At 43.3% G+C, this 17,231-nt stretch overlaps 1 protein-coding gene and 1 pseudogene across 2 annotated transcripts in view; both read left to right on the top strand.

Annotated features, from left to right (window-relative positions):
- The window catches only part of LOC114091280 (serotransferrin), a 29,825-nt gene that overhangs the window by 4,376 nt on the left and 8,218 nt on the right, over positions 1-17,231 (top strand). For both annotated transcript variants that reach the window (XM_027933698.2, XM_027933697.2), the window contains exons 3-13: positions 1,845-1,953; positions 2,729-2,905; positions 3,602-3,734; positions 4,501-4,556; positions 5,072-5,250; positions 6,167-6,344; positions 7,480-7,634; positions 12,308-12,398; positions 13,562-13,591; positions 14,794-14,949; positions 16,522-16,651. In XM_027933698.2, the coding sequence (XP_027789499.1) occupies positions 1,845-1,953; positions 2,729-2,905; positions 3,602-3,734; positions 4,501-4,556; positions 5,072-5,250; positions 6,167-6,344; positions 7,480-7,634; positions 12,308-12,398; positions 13,562-13,591; positions 14,794-14,949; positions 16,522-16,651 (1,394 nt within the window). The remainder of the gene's footprint in view (positions 1-1,844; positions 1,954-2,728; positions 2,906-3,601; positions 3,735-4,500; positions 4,557-5,071; positions 5,251-6,166; positions 6,345-7,479; positions 7,635-12,307; positions 12,399-13,561; positions 13,592-14,793; positions 14,950-16,521; positions 16,652-17,231) is intronic.
- On the top strand, positions 7,882-10,670 carry LOC114091380 (fatty acid CoA ligase Acsl3 pseudogene; annotated as a pseudogene).

Raw genomic sequence — 17,231 nt, 5'->3', positions numbered from 1 at the left:
TGTATATATATATATTATACACACACACACACACACACACACACACAATGAGTTGTTTTCAGCCATAAAAAATTTATGAGATTCTGAAACATGCTGCAGCATAGATGAACAGGAAAGTAAGCCAGATACAAAAGAACAAATGCTGCGTGATTCCATTTTCATGAGGTGCCTACAACAGTCAAACTCATAAAGACAGGAAGTGGGATAATAGTTAGCAGAGCCTAAGGTGGGGGTGTGTGTGGAGCGGGGAGATGGGAAGAAACTGTTTCATAGGCACAGAGTCGTTTTAAGAAGATTAAAAAAGTAGGGGTGATAAACAACAATGTAAATGTGCCTAATGCCACTAAAATGTACACTTAAAATGGTTGAAATGGTGAATTTTATGTTACATACATTTTATTAAAATAAAACAATTAAAAATTCCAACAGGGATTGTGGCTCAGTAGCAGAGTGCTTACCTTGCCTGTGTGAGGCACTGGGTTCAATCCTCAGCACCACATTAAATAAATAAACATACAAATAAATAAATAAATGTATTGTGTCCATCGACAACTAAAAAATATATATTAAAAAAAATTTTTTTTCAACCAGAAAAAGAGTTTGGCTTATGGCAGTTTTTGTTTCACTTAGAAATACTTGGTCTTATTACTTACCTGTAACATGGCAAAGATCAAGGTGCTATGTAGTTTTTTGCCTTATAATTTAATCAATAAGAACCGTTTATAGAGAACTAGCAAGTGCTTCTGGAAAAATCATTTTGATTAAAAAATATCTGAAGCAGAAAAAAGGAGTGAAAATATGTTTTAAGGGTATATAAAACATGGTTTGGCTTACTGTAAGAATTCAAGAAAAGAGAAAAGAAACTGTAGATGTAGTAGGAAGGCAGCTATAAAATTTCAAGTGACTTATTGATTTAAAGATGAGGATTCATAGAAGCACAAGGTAAACAAACAAAATCCCTGAAGAAATAGTGAAGTGGTAAAAAGCAAATCCAAGCTGCCTGAATGCAAATCTCAGCCGCTTGACTTACTGCCTGTGGGGCCTGGGAAAGTGACTTAACCTTTATGAGCCCCTGTTTTCTTACTTGTAAAATGGAGCTGAGATAGACAGGAAAGCTTCTAGGTGTCAGAGTAGACAACTATCCCCAAAATAAGCAAAAATGGGAGTAATGATGATCACTTAGTTTAACCATGTAGTTAGATCCAAAGATAGTGCTCAAACCTTGAATGAAAGCTTCCTGCAGCTTTATGGACCCAGGACAGGAAGGAAAAGTATTGAGCACTGAGTCGGGGGGTGGGGGGGGGAAGACAAATGTCTTTGAGGTCTCCATCCCTGTCTAGAGGAAGGTCCCCATTAAGGCACCTGAGAAAGACCTCATGGAAGTCTCAAGATATAGGGGTCTCTGGGAAGGGAGCACGGCCATCCATAAGGTTCTGAGCTCTTTTTTATAGTTCCCTTCAGAGACTTCAGTGCAGTGACTGTGCCCAGGTCTGGGACAGGGAGGGAAGATTTCTCCACCAGACCTGCCAGGTCAACCCTTTGCAATTGCCCAGGGTACAACCACATAGGATTTTTAGCCAGGAGTTGGACACTTCATCAGGGAAAAGAGAAAAATAACCCATTCCTTCCTCTATGCAGGAAAAGGAATATGGTGGCCAAGTGCTCATTTGAGGGCGATGGAGTCCACCAAATCCAGCAGTGTTGTATGTGGTCTGGCCAAGTTGAGGGTTCTTCTGGCCCTAGGCCTATGAAGCCTTGCTAGTCACTCCCTATTGGCTGGGTTTAGGTGGGCCTTCCTTGGAAGTGAGGGCTTCATCCTCAAGGTCTGGCCTGTTCTCTTGCAGGCAAATGAAGCAGATGCTGTGACCCTAGATGCGGGTTTGGTGTACGAGGCAGGACTGACTCCCAACAACCTGAAGCCTGTGGCAGCAGAATTCTACGGGACACTAGAGAGTAAGTCCTTCTTGGGCCTCTTAGAGGGAGTCTGTGGCCCTCACCTTCTGGTAGATAATGAGTCTTGTATTTCACAGACAGGCATTGGATACTAAACCCTAATAACTGTTCGTCTTTGGGGAAGAAGAGCCCTGTTGGTCACCACAAGCACAGAGCACACCCTCTGTGGGCTTTGGACTGGTTGAGAGCTGGTGTACCTGATCTTGACCCACTGAGCCAATCATGTGCTCACTGGAGAAACAGAAGGCTGGGTGCAGCTTGGCCTGAGGGTCATTGGGGGCTGGTGCCAAGTCCAAGGTCTCTGGAGGTCTTCTAGAACCACAGGTGCCATGTGTGTGGGAGAGCCCACTCTGGAACATGCCCTGGGACCTTAACAGCTCAGAAAGTGTGTTTTGAGATCAACTTGACAGTCCATGCCAGTGCCAGGGGACAGGAAATACTTTGAGAGAGGTGGGGAATGGGACCCTTTGTACCCACAGCTTCAGTTCCCTGGTAGCCTTGGATGGGTAGATGTAGGCAAAAACACTGTTAGGGCCAGGGTAGGTAGAGCACTTGGGACACTTTGGTGCTGGCCCCTGGAGTGATTACAAACACACTTTCTGTCTTTTCTTTCTCCTGAAATCCTAGGAAGCTTTCCCTTACGCCTTCTTCATTGCCACCCAACTCAATATAGACAACCTCTAGATTCCCCTTCTCTCCTCAAGAGCCTGGGGGACAGGTGCAGTGTTTTTCTGTGCTGGGTTAAGGATCTTCCATTCATGCCATCCCTTTGCAGATCCACAGACCTTCTATTATGCTGTTGCCGTGGTGAAGAAGGGCAGTGGCTTCCAGCTGAACCAGCTCCAAGGCAAGAAGTCCTGCCACACAGGCCTGGGCAGGTCTGCTGGGTGGAACATCCCCATAGGCTTGCTTTACTGTGACTTACCCGAGCCCCGGAAGCCTCTTGAGAAAGGTAAGCTGGCCTCTCTACCCTGGATATACCTACCTAGGCCACACAGGGGTCACACAGTTATGATCAGCTGAACAGGTGGGCTGAACTCCATGTTGGAAGGCGAGGTGAACCACCTTGAATCTGGCAGGTCTGTTGCACCAGCTGCCCTTGGGAAGTGGCGGCTGAGCCTTTTCTGCTCTGAGCTCCCAACATTTCAGCAGAGGCTTTTCTGAGAAGGGGAAGAAAGAGAGCATCAGGGTCCTCAAAGGGTTTAGTCTGGACCACAGGCCTGGGCCCTCTTGTTTACTTCCCTAGAGTTTCTGTCTGGGATGATGTGTGCCCCATTCTGCTGGAGCCTGCTCTGGTGACTGTCTGCTGGCCATGAGGTTGGCTGGCACCCCTCTGGGAAGTCCTCCCATTTCTAGTGTATGGGTCCCAGAGGGACCTCTGGGAACTGATCCAGCCTCTCACAGGGCAGGGAAGGGGCCCAGGCCTGTTTCCTTGGTTGGGTGGTTGCAGGACAGGGGTTCACTTGTTTCTTGTTTGAAAACCCTGGATCCTGACAAGTTAACACAAGTAAGACTGAGCTGGGTCTGGGATGGTTGGTTTTATTTTAACCCCCTTCACCCTGTTTTCTGGTGAGTAGGGGCTGGGAGATGTCATTGGCTTTGGCCAGCCTCGCTCATGCCTTGTGGTCCATTTCTCTGTGTTGAGCAGCAGTGGCCAGTTTCTTCTCGGGCAGCTGCGTCCCCTGTGCAGATGGAGTAGCCTTCCCTCAACTGTGCCAGCTGTGTCCAGGGTGTGGCTGCTCCTCTGCTCAACCATACTTTGGCTACTCAGGCGCCTTCAAGTGAGTAAGACTGACCACTGCCCCCTGCTGGCCAAAGTGCCAAATGTCCTCAGAGTTCTTTGCTAGCCCCAAGTAGAGCCCTGATTGCCTATTAAGAAGTCCCAATCTGCTCCCAGTGAGATGGTGGTACCTCTGGGATTCCAGAGGCCAAGACAGCCCCTCTCCCTGATGATCAATCCCCTCTTTGGGGGTCCTTTCTTTCTCCTCACAGCCCTGAAGCCTGGCTAATGTCTCCTCTTGCTGGACTGAGCAGAGTCTGAAAGGACAGGCACATCCCTAGTGACAGACAGGCAGGCTCACCATACAGTGACAGACACTCTGCTGTCTATTGCAGCAGTATAACAGGCTCCAAGCACCTACCTCCCCTACCTCCCCTTAATTCCCCTATCCAGAAGCCCATGTGGCTGGTTTTTTGCTTCCTGTTTTTGCCTTGGCTATATCCTAAAGTTTTATCATAAGCCAAGGGCACTTTTCTACCCTCAAGAGAAGGTAGACATACCAGGACTCAAAGAATATTTTTTTACATTAAAATACCTTCAATTTGTTCTTGTTGTTTTTGGACAACATAAGGTAAAGGACCCTTCATCTCCTGGGAATCAACCACCCCTCCCATCCCACTGGTATCCTGAATATCAGCACCCCATGGTGCTGCCTCAGAGGCTTCTCCAAGACTCTGTTTCCATTTGAGGGCTGGAAAGTGGGATCAGACCCTCCTGGTGCCCAAGAGTGTTTTTTAAGAGTGTTCTAATGTGTTTCTTTCACACAGGTGTCTGAAAGACGATGCTGGGGAGGTGGCCTTTGTCAAACACTTGACCATATTTGGTAAGTGATGGAAGAAGATACTGGAAGTTCCTCTCTAAGGAGTGAGAGTTCTTCTTCCTTGCCTGCTTTTCCATGCTCACTAAGTAGACAGGGGCATACAGTGTTTCTCTTCTATCATTGCTTGGGTTTCTTCCTGTACAGAGGTAGGTACTTTTGGGTTCCCCATCTGGATTCTTGGGCCTTTTTGCATTATACAGCCTCTTTACACAAGTTAATCTGCCTCTGGGGCAGTATACCTGTATCTAAGGATTGGGAGCTAGTCTGGCTGACCTTGACCTGTCAGTCATCCTGATGAGATCAGACGCATGGGATGTGGGACAGTTTTGCTGCACGGATATCAGAAGTCTGCAGGCCTTTATCTGACTGTGCAGTCATTTTCCTGCATGTTCCATGGTCCTCAGGGTTCACTCAAAGCCTCTCAGCTCCCACTTTCTGTTATCAACAGGATTTCAGGGGAGAGTAGGGGGCACCCTAGTTCCAACAGCAGTTGGCTCATCTGGACTTTCCCTCCCCAGAGAACCTGGAACAGAAGGCTGACAGGGACCAGTATGAACTGCTTTGCACAGACAACACCCGGAAGCCTGTGGATGAATATGAGAGTTGCTACTTGGCCCGGGTTCCTTCTCATGCTGTCGTGGCTCGAACCGTGGATGGCAAGGAAGATCTGATCTGGGAGCTTCTCAACCAGGCTCAGGTATCCCCACCCACCATCCTCTCCCCTGCTTAGAGCTCTCTGCTTGGATTTGGGAAATTTTTCTTCTCACCTTCTGGTCACTATGTGCCAGGACACAGTAGGAACCCTGCCACACATAATCAGCTTCTCAAGAAGCCCCTGAATTGGGACTCCTTACACGGCAGAAGGGAACCTCCTTTGGTATTACCATCTACCACCCTTTGCCTTTTTGACTGGTGACATCTGAAGAGGGTCCTGTTGTTCTAGTTCATTCCCTTCCCTCTAAACCAGGTCTTCAAGGCCCAGGGCAAACATCAACACCTCCATGAAGACTCTCATGACCCTCCTTCTGTAAACAACCTCTCTCCCAATGTCTGATTCCCTGATTGCACATCTCCAGCCAGTACTTTGGCCAACATGGGCCATAATGAAGTTGGAGTTCTAGAAAGGTGAATCCCGGTCCAGAATTTTCATTGGGTCACTGTGGTTTTGTGTGATCATTCATTCACTCAATGGAAGCTGCTTGCACTGCTCATTTTACCCCTCTGGAGAGGTGGTGTTCAAGGTCAAGCCAACCTCCTCTCCTTCAGCCCTCGCATCTGCCCATGGAGGGTTTATACCCTGCCAGCCTCTGGATGAGATGCATTTCTTGTTCTCAGTGAGCCTCTCTCAACCATTCAGGGAGACAGGCCTGAAACCCACTCAGGGAAACAATGTGGTGTGGTCCTAAGAAGGCAGTGAGCAGAGACGATGCTAGGTGGGCAACAGCACTCCTGACTGTCCTCTCTCCTGACATCTTGAAGTTTCTCTTTCTTTTTTTTTTTAATTTTATTTCTGAGGTTTTTTTTTTTTTTTTTTTTTGGGTCTCCTCTTTGATTCCATTTTTTGGCTTCTCTTTCTCCCTGTGGCCATTCACTATTCATTTTACTGTGAACAGGAACATTTCGGCAAAGGCAAATCTGGCGACTTCCAGCTGTTCAGCTCTCCTCATGGGAAGAACCTGCTGTTTAAGGACTCTGCCCTGGGATTCCTTAGGGTGCCCCCTAAGATGGACTTTAGACTGTACTTGGGCTATAAGTATGTTACTGCCGTCCGGAATCTACGGGAAGGCATATGTAAGTACTCAGGAAGGACCAGCTTGAGAAATTTGGCAAGGGCAGGGGTTAGGGATAGAATCTTTCCAGGGACCAAAGCCTCTCCTGGTGTTTCTTTCTTCTGCCCTTCCTGTGAGCTAAATGGCCTTGGCCATGATGGACCAGACATCACCAAAGGCTTTAAAGGAAATTCATAATGTAAATGACCTGGGTTGGCACTAATATTATTTCCCTTGCATAAATCAGGATTGCCCTATTTCACTTTGTGAATAGGCACAAAATAAGTAAAATAAAAATGAAGTTTTATTTTATTTACATGTGCCATAATAAAGTTGGAGTTCTAGAAAGGTGGATCCCGGTCCAGAATCTCATTGGGTCACTATGGTTTTGAGTGATCATTCATTCACTCAGTGGACATGCATTAAATATATAGCCATGGGCTCTGCTAAGTGCTGGACATACAAACATATATTAGATTCTGCTGCCCTAGAGCTTTCAGACCAGGGAGAAGACAAATGTTCTGAGTAGTCCCATAATTGAATGATCAATTACAAATGAAAGATCTGCTTAGGAGGGGAGTGCAATAACAAGAAATTACTGTGGTCCTAAAAAGAATGCAAAATACGTCAAAATAGGCCCTGGCCTGGGGGTGGAGGTGAGGCCCCTGAGGAAGTGACTTGGGGACCGAGTCTGAAAGATAAAAAGTTGTCCTTTTTTTTTTTTTTCTTAATTGCACTGATCGGATGCTCCTGCTGCTTAAACACAGAGGACAAAATGCTTATGGCCTATGCCTGTTGAAGCTTAAGTTATCCTCAGGGAAACTGACAGTAAGCAATTGACATAAAAATAAGAATATATTAGGTGATTAAGTGCTATTTTTTGAAAAAGAAGAAGGAAAAACAACAACCCGAAATGATGGAGCCCAGAGGCTGGAGAGGACAGTTGGCTTTTCAGAAGAAGTAAAAAGTTAAATCTAAAAAAAAAAAAAAAAAACAAGGAATTGTATATTCACTTTTCTTTCTAAGATGATGAATTCTTTGAATGGAATCTGGCAAAACCAGCATTTACATAAAAACAGATAGTAGGTTCAATAGACACCAGGCAACAGCAGGGGGCCTCTCTCTTCTGAATTCTGGTTCTTTTTCTTGTGCCACAGGCCCAGAAAGCCCAGTGGATGAATGCAAGACCGTGAAGTGGTGTGCACTTAGCCATCACGAGAGGCTCAAGTGCGATGAGTGGAGCATCAACAGTGGAGGGAAAATAGCGTGTGAATCGGCAGAGTCCACTGAGGATTGCATTGCCAAGATCATGGTATGTCACTCTCCCCTCCCTAGGGCAGCCTCCCTCCTATTGCTACCTGCTGGCCACTACTAAGGCTGAGCTGGGAGGGATGAGGAAACCCTGGTTTCCAGGATCCTTGCACTGACTGTATGAGCACAGCAGCCCCAGAAGGTTCAGAACCTTAGTTTGTGGATCTGAAGGATGCCTGTAGGACTCAGGCAAGCTAAGCCATGTCCTGCTGATGGTGTGGGTGTCTGGGGACCTGTGGGCTGCCACGATGAGTGCGGTAGGATTCTGTATTGATTTTGTAGGCAGGTACAAAGTTGCTTCATTGATTACAAGAGTATTCCATGTTGGCTTCTAGAGAATTTTGGAAAATCCTGAATGATATAATGAAGAAAATCAAAAGTACTTATAATCATGTAACTCAGAGAAAATTATTGAATTGGGATCATTTCATATAGGTTGCTTACGATCTCTTACTCACCTTATGATATCTAAGTAGCTTTTCCCATATTATCAATCATTCTTTAAAAAATGTGATTTGGAGCCTCTGTGTTGGTGCATACATCGAGGTGCTAGCAGGGTGGCATGTTTGGCAAGGGCAAGAGAGCTCCAAGCTTCTGAATCCCCTCCACCCCCCAGTTCTTTGCCCTGTGCATCGCTTCCTTTTGCCGTTCTTGAGTTAGATCTTTTATAATGAATCGGTAAGGTGCATATCTTAAAGGTACTAGGACTTCCTGCCATCATCACTAATTCTTGCTGAAATCTGTCAATTCTACTTTTGAGCACTTATGAATAACCACATAATTTTATGTGAAATTATGAAATGAAAACCAGACTATCAACCTCATTCTTTTACATTTCATACATCTTAAAATATTGCTTTATACTATTTTAACATATATTCCATTTTATTTATTTTTTTTTGTCTGAATCAAGACAAGAAAAATCAAACCAAATTAAAGCAAAGCCCACCATCTCAAAACCTGAGTCTATCTACCCATCTGTTAACAGCTTGGATAATTTGTCTTCAGTATTACATGTTGGATCGATGCACTAGCTGCAAAATAAATTCATGTATGCAAAAACAAATTTAAGTAATGCAAGACTCTTGGGAATACATGAAATCTTAAATAAGGAAGACAAAATTCAACCAAATAGAAACATTTTTTTAAGAGTTATTCTTGGACACTATAATTTGTGCTTTCCTAAAATGTCATCATGAGCCTTTACTTTTGGAGATAATTTACAGATGTTGGGACGGAAAGCAAGGACCAAAATCAGCATATTTGCTTAGAGAGCTCAGTGGCTGATTGCTGCACAAGTGTATTTCCTGGGTAACAATCAGCTTATTACATAATATGCTACCTTAAGAGGTCCAGGATTTGTTCATGGATTAGATGAAACAGAAGTGACCAACATCAGTGCTAGTAAGAACTCTTGCAAACAAAATTGAAGGACATAGTTTATTAGGTCCCACACCTATGACACATCACCACTGTTGATGGGAAACCACTGCGCTGGCCAAGTTTTACGAAGATGTTACCATGCATGTCATGATTGCAGGAGAAAGTGAAGGTGAGCATTGAAAACAGATTTCACAGGGAACCAGATTCTTTAGACATTGCAGTAACTGTGCACATAAGTGAGTGCACAGGCTTCTTTAATAAGGGATCCATGATCTCCCATCGTAATGTTACTGTTATAATCAGAATGATGGAACACATTCCACGGCCACGAGAAGATATTTTCCTTGGATATTTGCCTGTTCCACATTCTAGAATTAATATTGAGCTTGTCTGTCTTTCTTACGGATGTCTAATTGGCAATTCCTCCAGACTTTAGTGAATCCATCTTTACAAATAAAGAGAGGAAACCAGGCCTGGTGACGCATGCCTATAATCCCAGTGGCTCGGGAGGCTGAGGCAGGAGTTCAAAGCCAGCCTCAGCAAAAGTGAGGTGCTAAGCAACTCAGTGATACCCTGTTTCCAAATAAAATCCAAAATAGGGCTGGGGATGTGGCTCAGTGGTCGAGTTCAATCCCTGGTACACCCCACTACCAGAGAGAGAGAGAGAGAGAGAGAGAGAGAGAGAGAGAGGAGGAAAAGGGGCTATATCTAGGTTGAAAGCAGCACTGATGGCAGCTGTTCTAGAAATCATAGCTCAGACCTACAAAAATATCATGAAGAAAGTGGATGAAATGATCACTTTTCAATATGATCTGTTTATTATGGCCCACGAGTATGAAATGGAACAGACTTCAAAAGGGCACAGCACTCCACTGTGTAAGCTTTGTTTTCTGGACATCTCAGTGCTCACTAGGTGGAAATAGGCTTCTTTTGTGTGGAGGTGCTCCACTTTCTGCAGCCATGCAGATTCATGCTGTCTGGTTTTGCTCTCCTGCTGGTCAAGGCCATGGGCTTGCTGGATTTGCTCCAGCTGGATCACTTGGACAAGGGTGGTGGGCTTACAATACCGGGAGAAGTGCGAGTCCCATGAGTTTGCTGTGAAATGAAAGTAAAGAACTGGAAGGAAGGTGGACACCTTCATAGTGGTAAACCACACCCCAGAGGTGAAATTCTTATTGGTGGCCAACATGCGACAATGAGATTTTTTTGCAAACATGGAGCCAAAACAAAAGCAGATATTTCTGAAGATGAACATGGACAGAAGTGGCTCTGTACTAGAGATCTTGGAGAATTTGACAGTTGTTGAAAGACCTTTGATCATGAAAAGGACTTTGTTAAAAAAAAAAAACAAAAAAAACTACAGGCAGGAGAATATGTTTCTCTTGGTAAAGTAGAAGCAGCTCTAACACTCCCACTAATAGATGACATTTGTGCATGTGCAAACAGAGATCATTCTCTGTCAGTGGACTTCTGGTGCCAAATCCAAAGGAGGAACTAACAGGACTACCCCAAGAGAAAGGACTTAAAGGGATTTGGGAAGAACTAACAGTTGCCAAAAAGACAATGAGATACAGGTACTCTCTGAAGCTGCTATTTCAGCAAATCTGGAAAAGTTTAAAATGTGTTAAAAATTAATATGAGCCCTGATTTGTGAGCTCTGAAACTGTTCTGGTGACAGAGCCTTCAAGCTGAAATGCAAAGAGCTTAAAAGGAAGACAGTGAGCAAATGTGTGGAAGGAAAGAACTTTGCTCCTTCAGCACTATTTGCTACATTGAGCTCAGATCAAATGGGAAAATACTTGCAACACTAGTCTTAGCCCTCGAGGTACACGCCACTCTTCACCTTCAACCTAATCCATTATTGCTAGAGATATTACCATTTTTAACCGACAGGATAGGTAGGATATTAAGAGGGCAATTTTTGGTATATCTCTTCTTTCTTTTTCCCCTCCTACAATATACCACCTATTATTAGAATAAGGATGTTTCTGAGACATATTGGGAAAGCAGTATTTCAAAACTTCAAGTTTTCAAACACTATATATGTTGGTCATTTTTTAAAGTTTAGATGTGTAGAGGAAGATAAAAAAAATGAGCTGGTTACTTACAGTATTTATATATTCATTTAAAATTATGTAAATTTCAAATGCTTATGAATCAAATCATTGTTGAAAAGGTTTTTTTTTTTTTTTTTTTGGCTGTACAATGATTCTTGTCTGCATTGAGAGAAACAAATCTGCCCATAGTTGTCTTTTAAAGAAAAAACACGATATTTTCATGTTGATAACTATTCTATAGTATGGATAGGCTGCCATTTATTTAGCCATTTCTTGTCACTGAGCATAGTTTGGTTCTTCTTTTTGCTTTATAAATCACATTTGTTATTTTTCTCACTTATACATTTTGCCCAAATAATTGTCCACATATCTGATTATTCCTTTATGGTATATTGCTATAAAGTATTTAGCCAGGGGAATATTCCAAGGAAAGTGTTGTAAATCTTCTAAAAAATTTTTATTGGTGCATTATGATTATACATGATAGTGGGATTCATTGTGATATGTGGGTACATGCATATAATTTGGTCAGTTTCCTTCCCCAGTACTTCTCCTTTCTCTCCCCTCACTCCCCTGTACTCCACTGCTCTCAGTTCTATTTTTAAGAGATCCATCCCCTCCCCCCACTCCTTTCCCCTCTTTCTAGCTTCCACATGGAAATCTTGCAAATTTTGTTAAATCCAAGCATCTCTGAAATTTGGGACTTATTAGCTCTGAGTACTAGATCATTTGCAAATATTTGACTCACCCATCAAACTCATCTGTTGGGCACTCAGCACTGAAATAGCACCCAGTCAATGGGACTAAAATGAAAAGTTAGAGCTCCATCCAGAGGTGCTTTGTTCCACAGATACATCCCCGACTGCACCCCTCCATCTCTCAGATGAGATGCTTAGGGTCAAAAAGGTGTTGTCGGAACATCTTGGGGACAGTGAGTCCTATGAGAAGACAGGAGGATTGAATATAGGTCTTTGTTCTTGAATAAACTCAGCAAGACATGTGGCCTTGATCATCAGTTCATGATGCTTATACTGGTTGGGTGAACATAAACGTACATTTTATTTTCTATGTTGGGCCTGCCTGACTGATCCATTTGGGGTTCAGTACCAGCACCTGCTGTTTCTCTGGCATTCACAGCTGGTGCTGGGAAAGCCCTTCAAGGAAACAGCTGGAAGGGCAGGTGGCACAGAAAATGGCATCTTTTCATCTGTTGTGATTTATTGTGTCTTTGCAGAATGGAGAAGCAGATGCCATGAGCTTGGATGGAGGCTATGTCTACATTGCAGGCCAGTGCGGTCTGATGCCTGTCATGGCGGAGAACTATGGTAAGTACAGAGTGCTGTTTTTATTTTTTTGTTTTTCATTTCTTCAAAGCACTTTATTTTTTTCCCGATGTTCTTGTCTACCATTAACTTTTTATTATTTATTTTTATTTAATTCATTTTATTTTTTTAAATACACGACAGTGGAATGCATTACAATTCTTATTACACATATACAGCACAATCTTTCATATCTCTGTTTGTATATAAAGTAGGTCGAAACTCAATTTGTGTCTTCATAAATGTATTTTGGATAATGATGTCTATCACATTCCACCATCCTTGGTAATCCCCTGTCTCCTCCCTTTCCTTCCATCCCCTTTTCCCTATCTAGAATTCATATATTCCTCCCAAGCTGCCCCTCCCTACCCCACTATGAGTCAGCCTCCTTATATCAGAGAAAACATTTGACATTTGTTTTTTGGGGGATTGGCTAACTTCATTTAGCATTATCTTCTCCAATGCCATTCATTTACCTGCAAATGCCATGATTTTATTCTCTTTCATTGCTGAATAAAATTCCATTGTGTATATATGCCACATTTTTTTTTATCCATTCATCCACTGAAGGGCATCTAGGTTGGCTCCACAGTTTAGCTATTGTGAATTGTGCTGCTATAAACATTGATGTGGTTTTATTCCTCCTGGACCATGGAGAGGAAAGATGGAAAAGACATAGACTGATTCACACCATGGCTTTCTTAAAGCTCTCCTCTCCCGAGTGCCTTCTACTTCCAAGTTGCTGGGTTCCCTCACATAGGATCCCCACAGTCATCTGAAAATATGACAGCTATCATACCCTCAAGCTCTATGGAAGCTCTATGCTGTGAAGTTTCTGCTAAAAGTGACTTGACTGCACAGAGCAGGTGGGATTCCTGGCAGGTCTTTCAGTTTCCAGAACACATGCTTCTTACTGCTGCCTGGTTGCAGGGATTTAAATATAGTCAGCAGGCACCCCTTTGTGGGCTCTGTTCAGACAGAGCAGGAAATGTGAGATTCACAGTTTGTGGATAGATTTTAGAGGCCAACAGCTGAATGAACTTGCTGGGGATTTGGTGACATGTATAGATTTAGCTGACTCTTTTTTGTTCATAGTTTCTACATGAGAAAGGCATGATTTTCTAATCTGTATGTGCTTAATGCCTTCTTCATTTTATTTCCTGCAGAAAGCGCCAATTGTCAATCACTGGAGGAAGGTGAGTTGGAATTGGTACCCTTGGAGATTATAAGGTAAATTCCCCTGTTTGGGGGAAGGGGTTGGTAAGTTTGAAATTTAAATCACAAGTAGATAAGGCAATGGAAGAGATAAATTTTTAGAATGCAGAAGGGTTATGGAAGGTAGTAATTAATAATGCTGGTTATTCCTTTACATTTGCCATGACTTATACACAGGATTTCTCATTTAATCCTATAAGGCAGGCATCTTCTAAGGATGCACAGAGGACCCTGGGGCTCAGAGAGCTTACAGATTGTTTAGGAACATATATCTAAAAAGCAAATCCCACAGCTTCCACCATCTTGAATTACATGAGACATGCACATTTTTAGATAAGAGAACTATACAAGGAACCTTGCTTATGTACTCCTTAAAGGGCTGAGAGTCTTACAAAGGTAGGTGTCCAGGAACAGGAAATTACCTGGCCCCAGGAACCCGGCCAACCTGGCTCTTGCCCGGGGCTCTGGCTAGGGGTGAATCAGGAAAGATGGGGCAGGCACAAGTTAGAAAATCTTATACCAAGGTGAGCACTGGGCCTTGTGCTCAGGTCCCTGAAGGTCATATTCCAGATGGCTGTCCCTATGTGAGCCTGTCCTTGTCCCTTCTGCTGAGTACAACCTCCTAGTCTCTCCCATCACTCAAGGAGTCAAGCTCTTTAGCAGATCTGGAAAGAGCCATTCTTATCCTATGGATAGTAAATATTATGTTTTAATTACTGATCTTTTATTACATTCTCCCAATGAGTGTTAATTTGTGAAATGTTGGGCATTACATTAGCTGTTCAGTTTCCACTCCTCTGATATAGTACATTGGAGGGTGAACTGCTGTTTTTTCACTTCAATGACTTCGTGCATTCAGGAAAGGGTTGTACACTAGCTATCGCTTTAATAATAATGTATTCTTAGTATTTGAGGGTTTGAGTTTATTTTTTAACTGATACCTAAAAACATAAAAACTGTACTTAATAATGGGTTGTGGTTATCATAGTATTTTGTTTTTGAAGTTCAGATTCAGCTTTTCCCTACAGAATGCCTTGTCCTTCACCACAGTTAGCTATTGCAGAGATCCTTTCAAGATACTCTGAACGATTCAGGCCATCTTTGCCACCATAGGGAGATGGTGGCTTTAATTGGAAGCAGACACTTTGGAGGCTACACATCCTTTTTGGTGTCTTTCTTATAGGATATTATGCTGTGGCAGTGGTAAAGAAATCAAATGTTGATATCACCTGGAACTCTTTGAAGGGCAAGAAGTCCTGCCACACTGCAGTAGACAGGACAGCTGGCTGGAACATTCCCATGGGCCTGCTCTATAGCCGAATCAACCACTGCAGATTTGGTGAGCAAATCCAGCAAGGGACACACTGGAAAGAAGGGTCCTGGGGGAGAGGGATGCAGTCCAAGATGCTGTGGGCCCTGGTTCTATGGAAGTAAAATTTGGTAAAAGTAAACTTTAAGGAAATATCAGAAAAGACTAGGAGAGTTGAAGAGCTGGGGAGCTGGGCCAGGATGGTTCATTTCAGTCGTACATCATGGCTTCAGTGAATCTATGTTTACTTTTATCCCTCCTGAAGAAGACCAGAGGAGTGCAGACCATGGTAGGCATGGTCAGGAGGGCTCCTTCCTTCTTTCTGTTCCATTATTCCCAGGACGAGGCTTCCATGTTCAAGGCCACCCTATGATCCATCACATTCATGATCCAGGCAGCCCCAAGCACCAAGGAGTTAGAGCCAGATGCTGTCAGAAAGATGCCTTTTAGGATGCCTAGTTGATTACTTCTGCTAACTCCCCATTGCTCAGAACTTGAGTATATCACCACTCCTAGCTATAAAAGAGAAATATAATCAATCATTGGGTGTGTTCCTATATCAAATAAGACTAGATATTTGTTACTAAGAAACAAAGGGAAATGAACATTGGATAGAGAGCTAGCAATCTTTGCCACAGGGGTTTTGGACAAGTGTGGGTAGTCCTAGGTCTCTGAAGGTGTTAGCAGTCTCACTGAGTCACTGACCAGCTCCTAGGGTTCTCCTAAGGGGTAGATCCCAGCTTATTCTCTGTGTCCTCTGAGCACCATCAGGTAGGAGTTTATTTCTATCTCCTTAAACTTTTCGGTGTAAATATCCCCAGAGCAAATGCTTTGCAATGCTTTTGATTTGCACTAGCTTCCTGAGTACTTCCTCTCTGCCGCCTCCAAATTTGGGCAACTCCTTAAAAAGGAGAAGCCCCTAAATCTTGTATGTGGGGACTGGAGATGGGAGCACATCTCTGCACCGGGGTGCTCTGGGACACCTGTTTGACATTAAGCAAAGTGCAGCTGTGGCCACATTCAGAAAGCTTGGGCTCCCTATCAGCAAAGGACTGCTTACACTCTCTTGAGCCTCCTGGTGCATTTACAGTCATGGGTGAGCAGCTGAACTGCAAGGAAAACTCCCCATCCCTTTCTTGAGCTTGAAGACATAGGAAAGTCTCTCCTAATGAACAGCAGGGAGAAGAGATATCTGAAAACAGATGGCACAAGCTCATGAATCCCATTTCTTCTCTCTTTGGCTGGTGGTGACACCATCATGGTGCTCAAGGGCATCCCCTCCACCATGAAAGGCACTGGTCATAAACTCCTTTTCCGAACCTCATTAAATTTCCTTTTAAAACCTATAGCCTAGCAATTCTGAGTTGGTGGGTGGCAGATCACAGAATGAATTAATATGTTCTCTCTTTCCTAGACCTTGTGGCCCTATTATGTGTTAGATAAGAGCTACTTGTAGTGACTTAGAAGAGCTGATTTCTTCTTCTTCTTCTTTTTTTTTTTTTGATGGTGCTGAGGATTGAACCCAGGGCCTTGTATATGTGAGGCAAACACTAGACCAACTGAGCTATATCCCCAGTCCTGATTTCTTATCCTTCTTTGCAGATGAATTTTTCAGTCAAGGCTGTGCCCCTGGGTATGAGAAAAATTCCAGTCTCTGTGAGTTGTGCATTGGCCCAAGTGTTTGTGCTTCCAACAACAAGGAGACATATTATGGCTACACAGGGGCTTTCAGGTGAGTCTTTTAATCCTAACACAACTATAACAACATCCCAACCTGACCAGACTCCTTTCAGGAACTAAGGCGAGATTCTCAAATATTAGTTCATTAAGTACCATATGTATTAGGGAAGAAAATTCTGCAACCAAATGTAGAACTGTTTGTGAAGGGGCACCAGGCTCCTCGAGGGCACTGTCTGCTAGACCTGGCTGTCTATGACTTCTAGGTATGGTTTATCAGTTCTCACTTACAAGTTTGTCCTCCGGGAGACATTTGGCAATGTCTAGAGACATTTTTGATTGACAATGTTGGGAAGAGTGTGCTATTAGCATCCCATGGGTAGCTAAACATTGAATAATGCACAGGACAATACAATAGAAGAAAGAATTATCTAGTTCCAAATGTCACTACTGCCAATGCAAAAATAAACCTTACTCTACACTGAGTCAGGAGTTTGGCTCAAGCTCTTCCATGCACCTTGGGGGAAACCTAGAACTAGACTCCTCTGAAGGTACAGAATAGTGAAGTACATAATTTCTAAATTTCCTCACTATATTCATACTTTATAGAATGTCTATCATTTTTTAAAAAATAT

Source organism: Marmota flaviventris, chromosome 8 (assembly GCF_047511675.1).
Source record: "Marmota flaviventris isolate mMarFla1 chromosome 8, mMarFla1.hap1, whole genome shotgun sequence".
NCBI classification, from domain to species: domain Eukaryota; kingdom Metazoa; phylum Chordata; class Mammalia; order Rodentia; family Sciuridae; genus Marmota; species Marmota flaviventris.
Note: the sequence above shows the minus strand (reverse complement) of the source record. Positions and strands in the feature narration are given on the sequence as shown.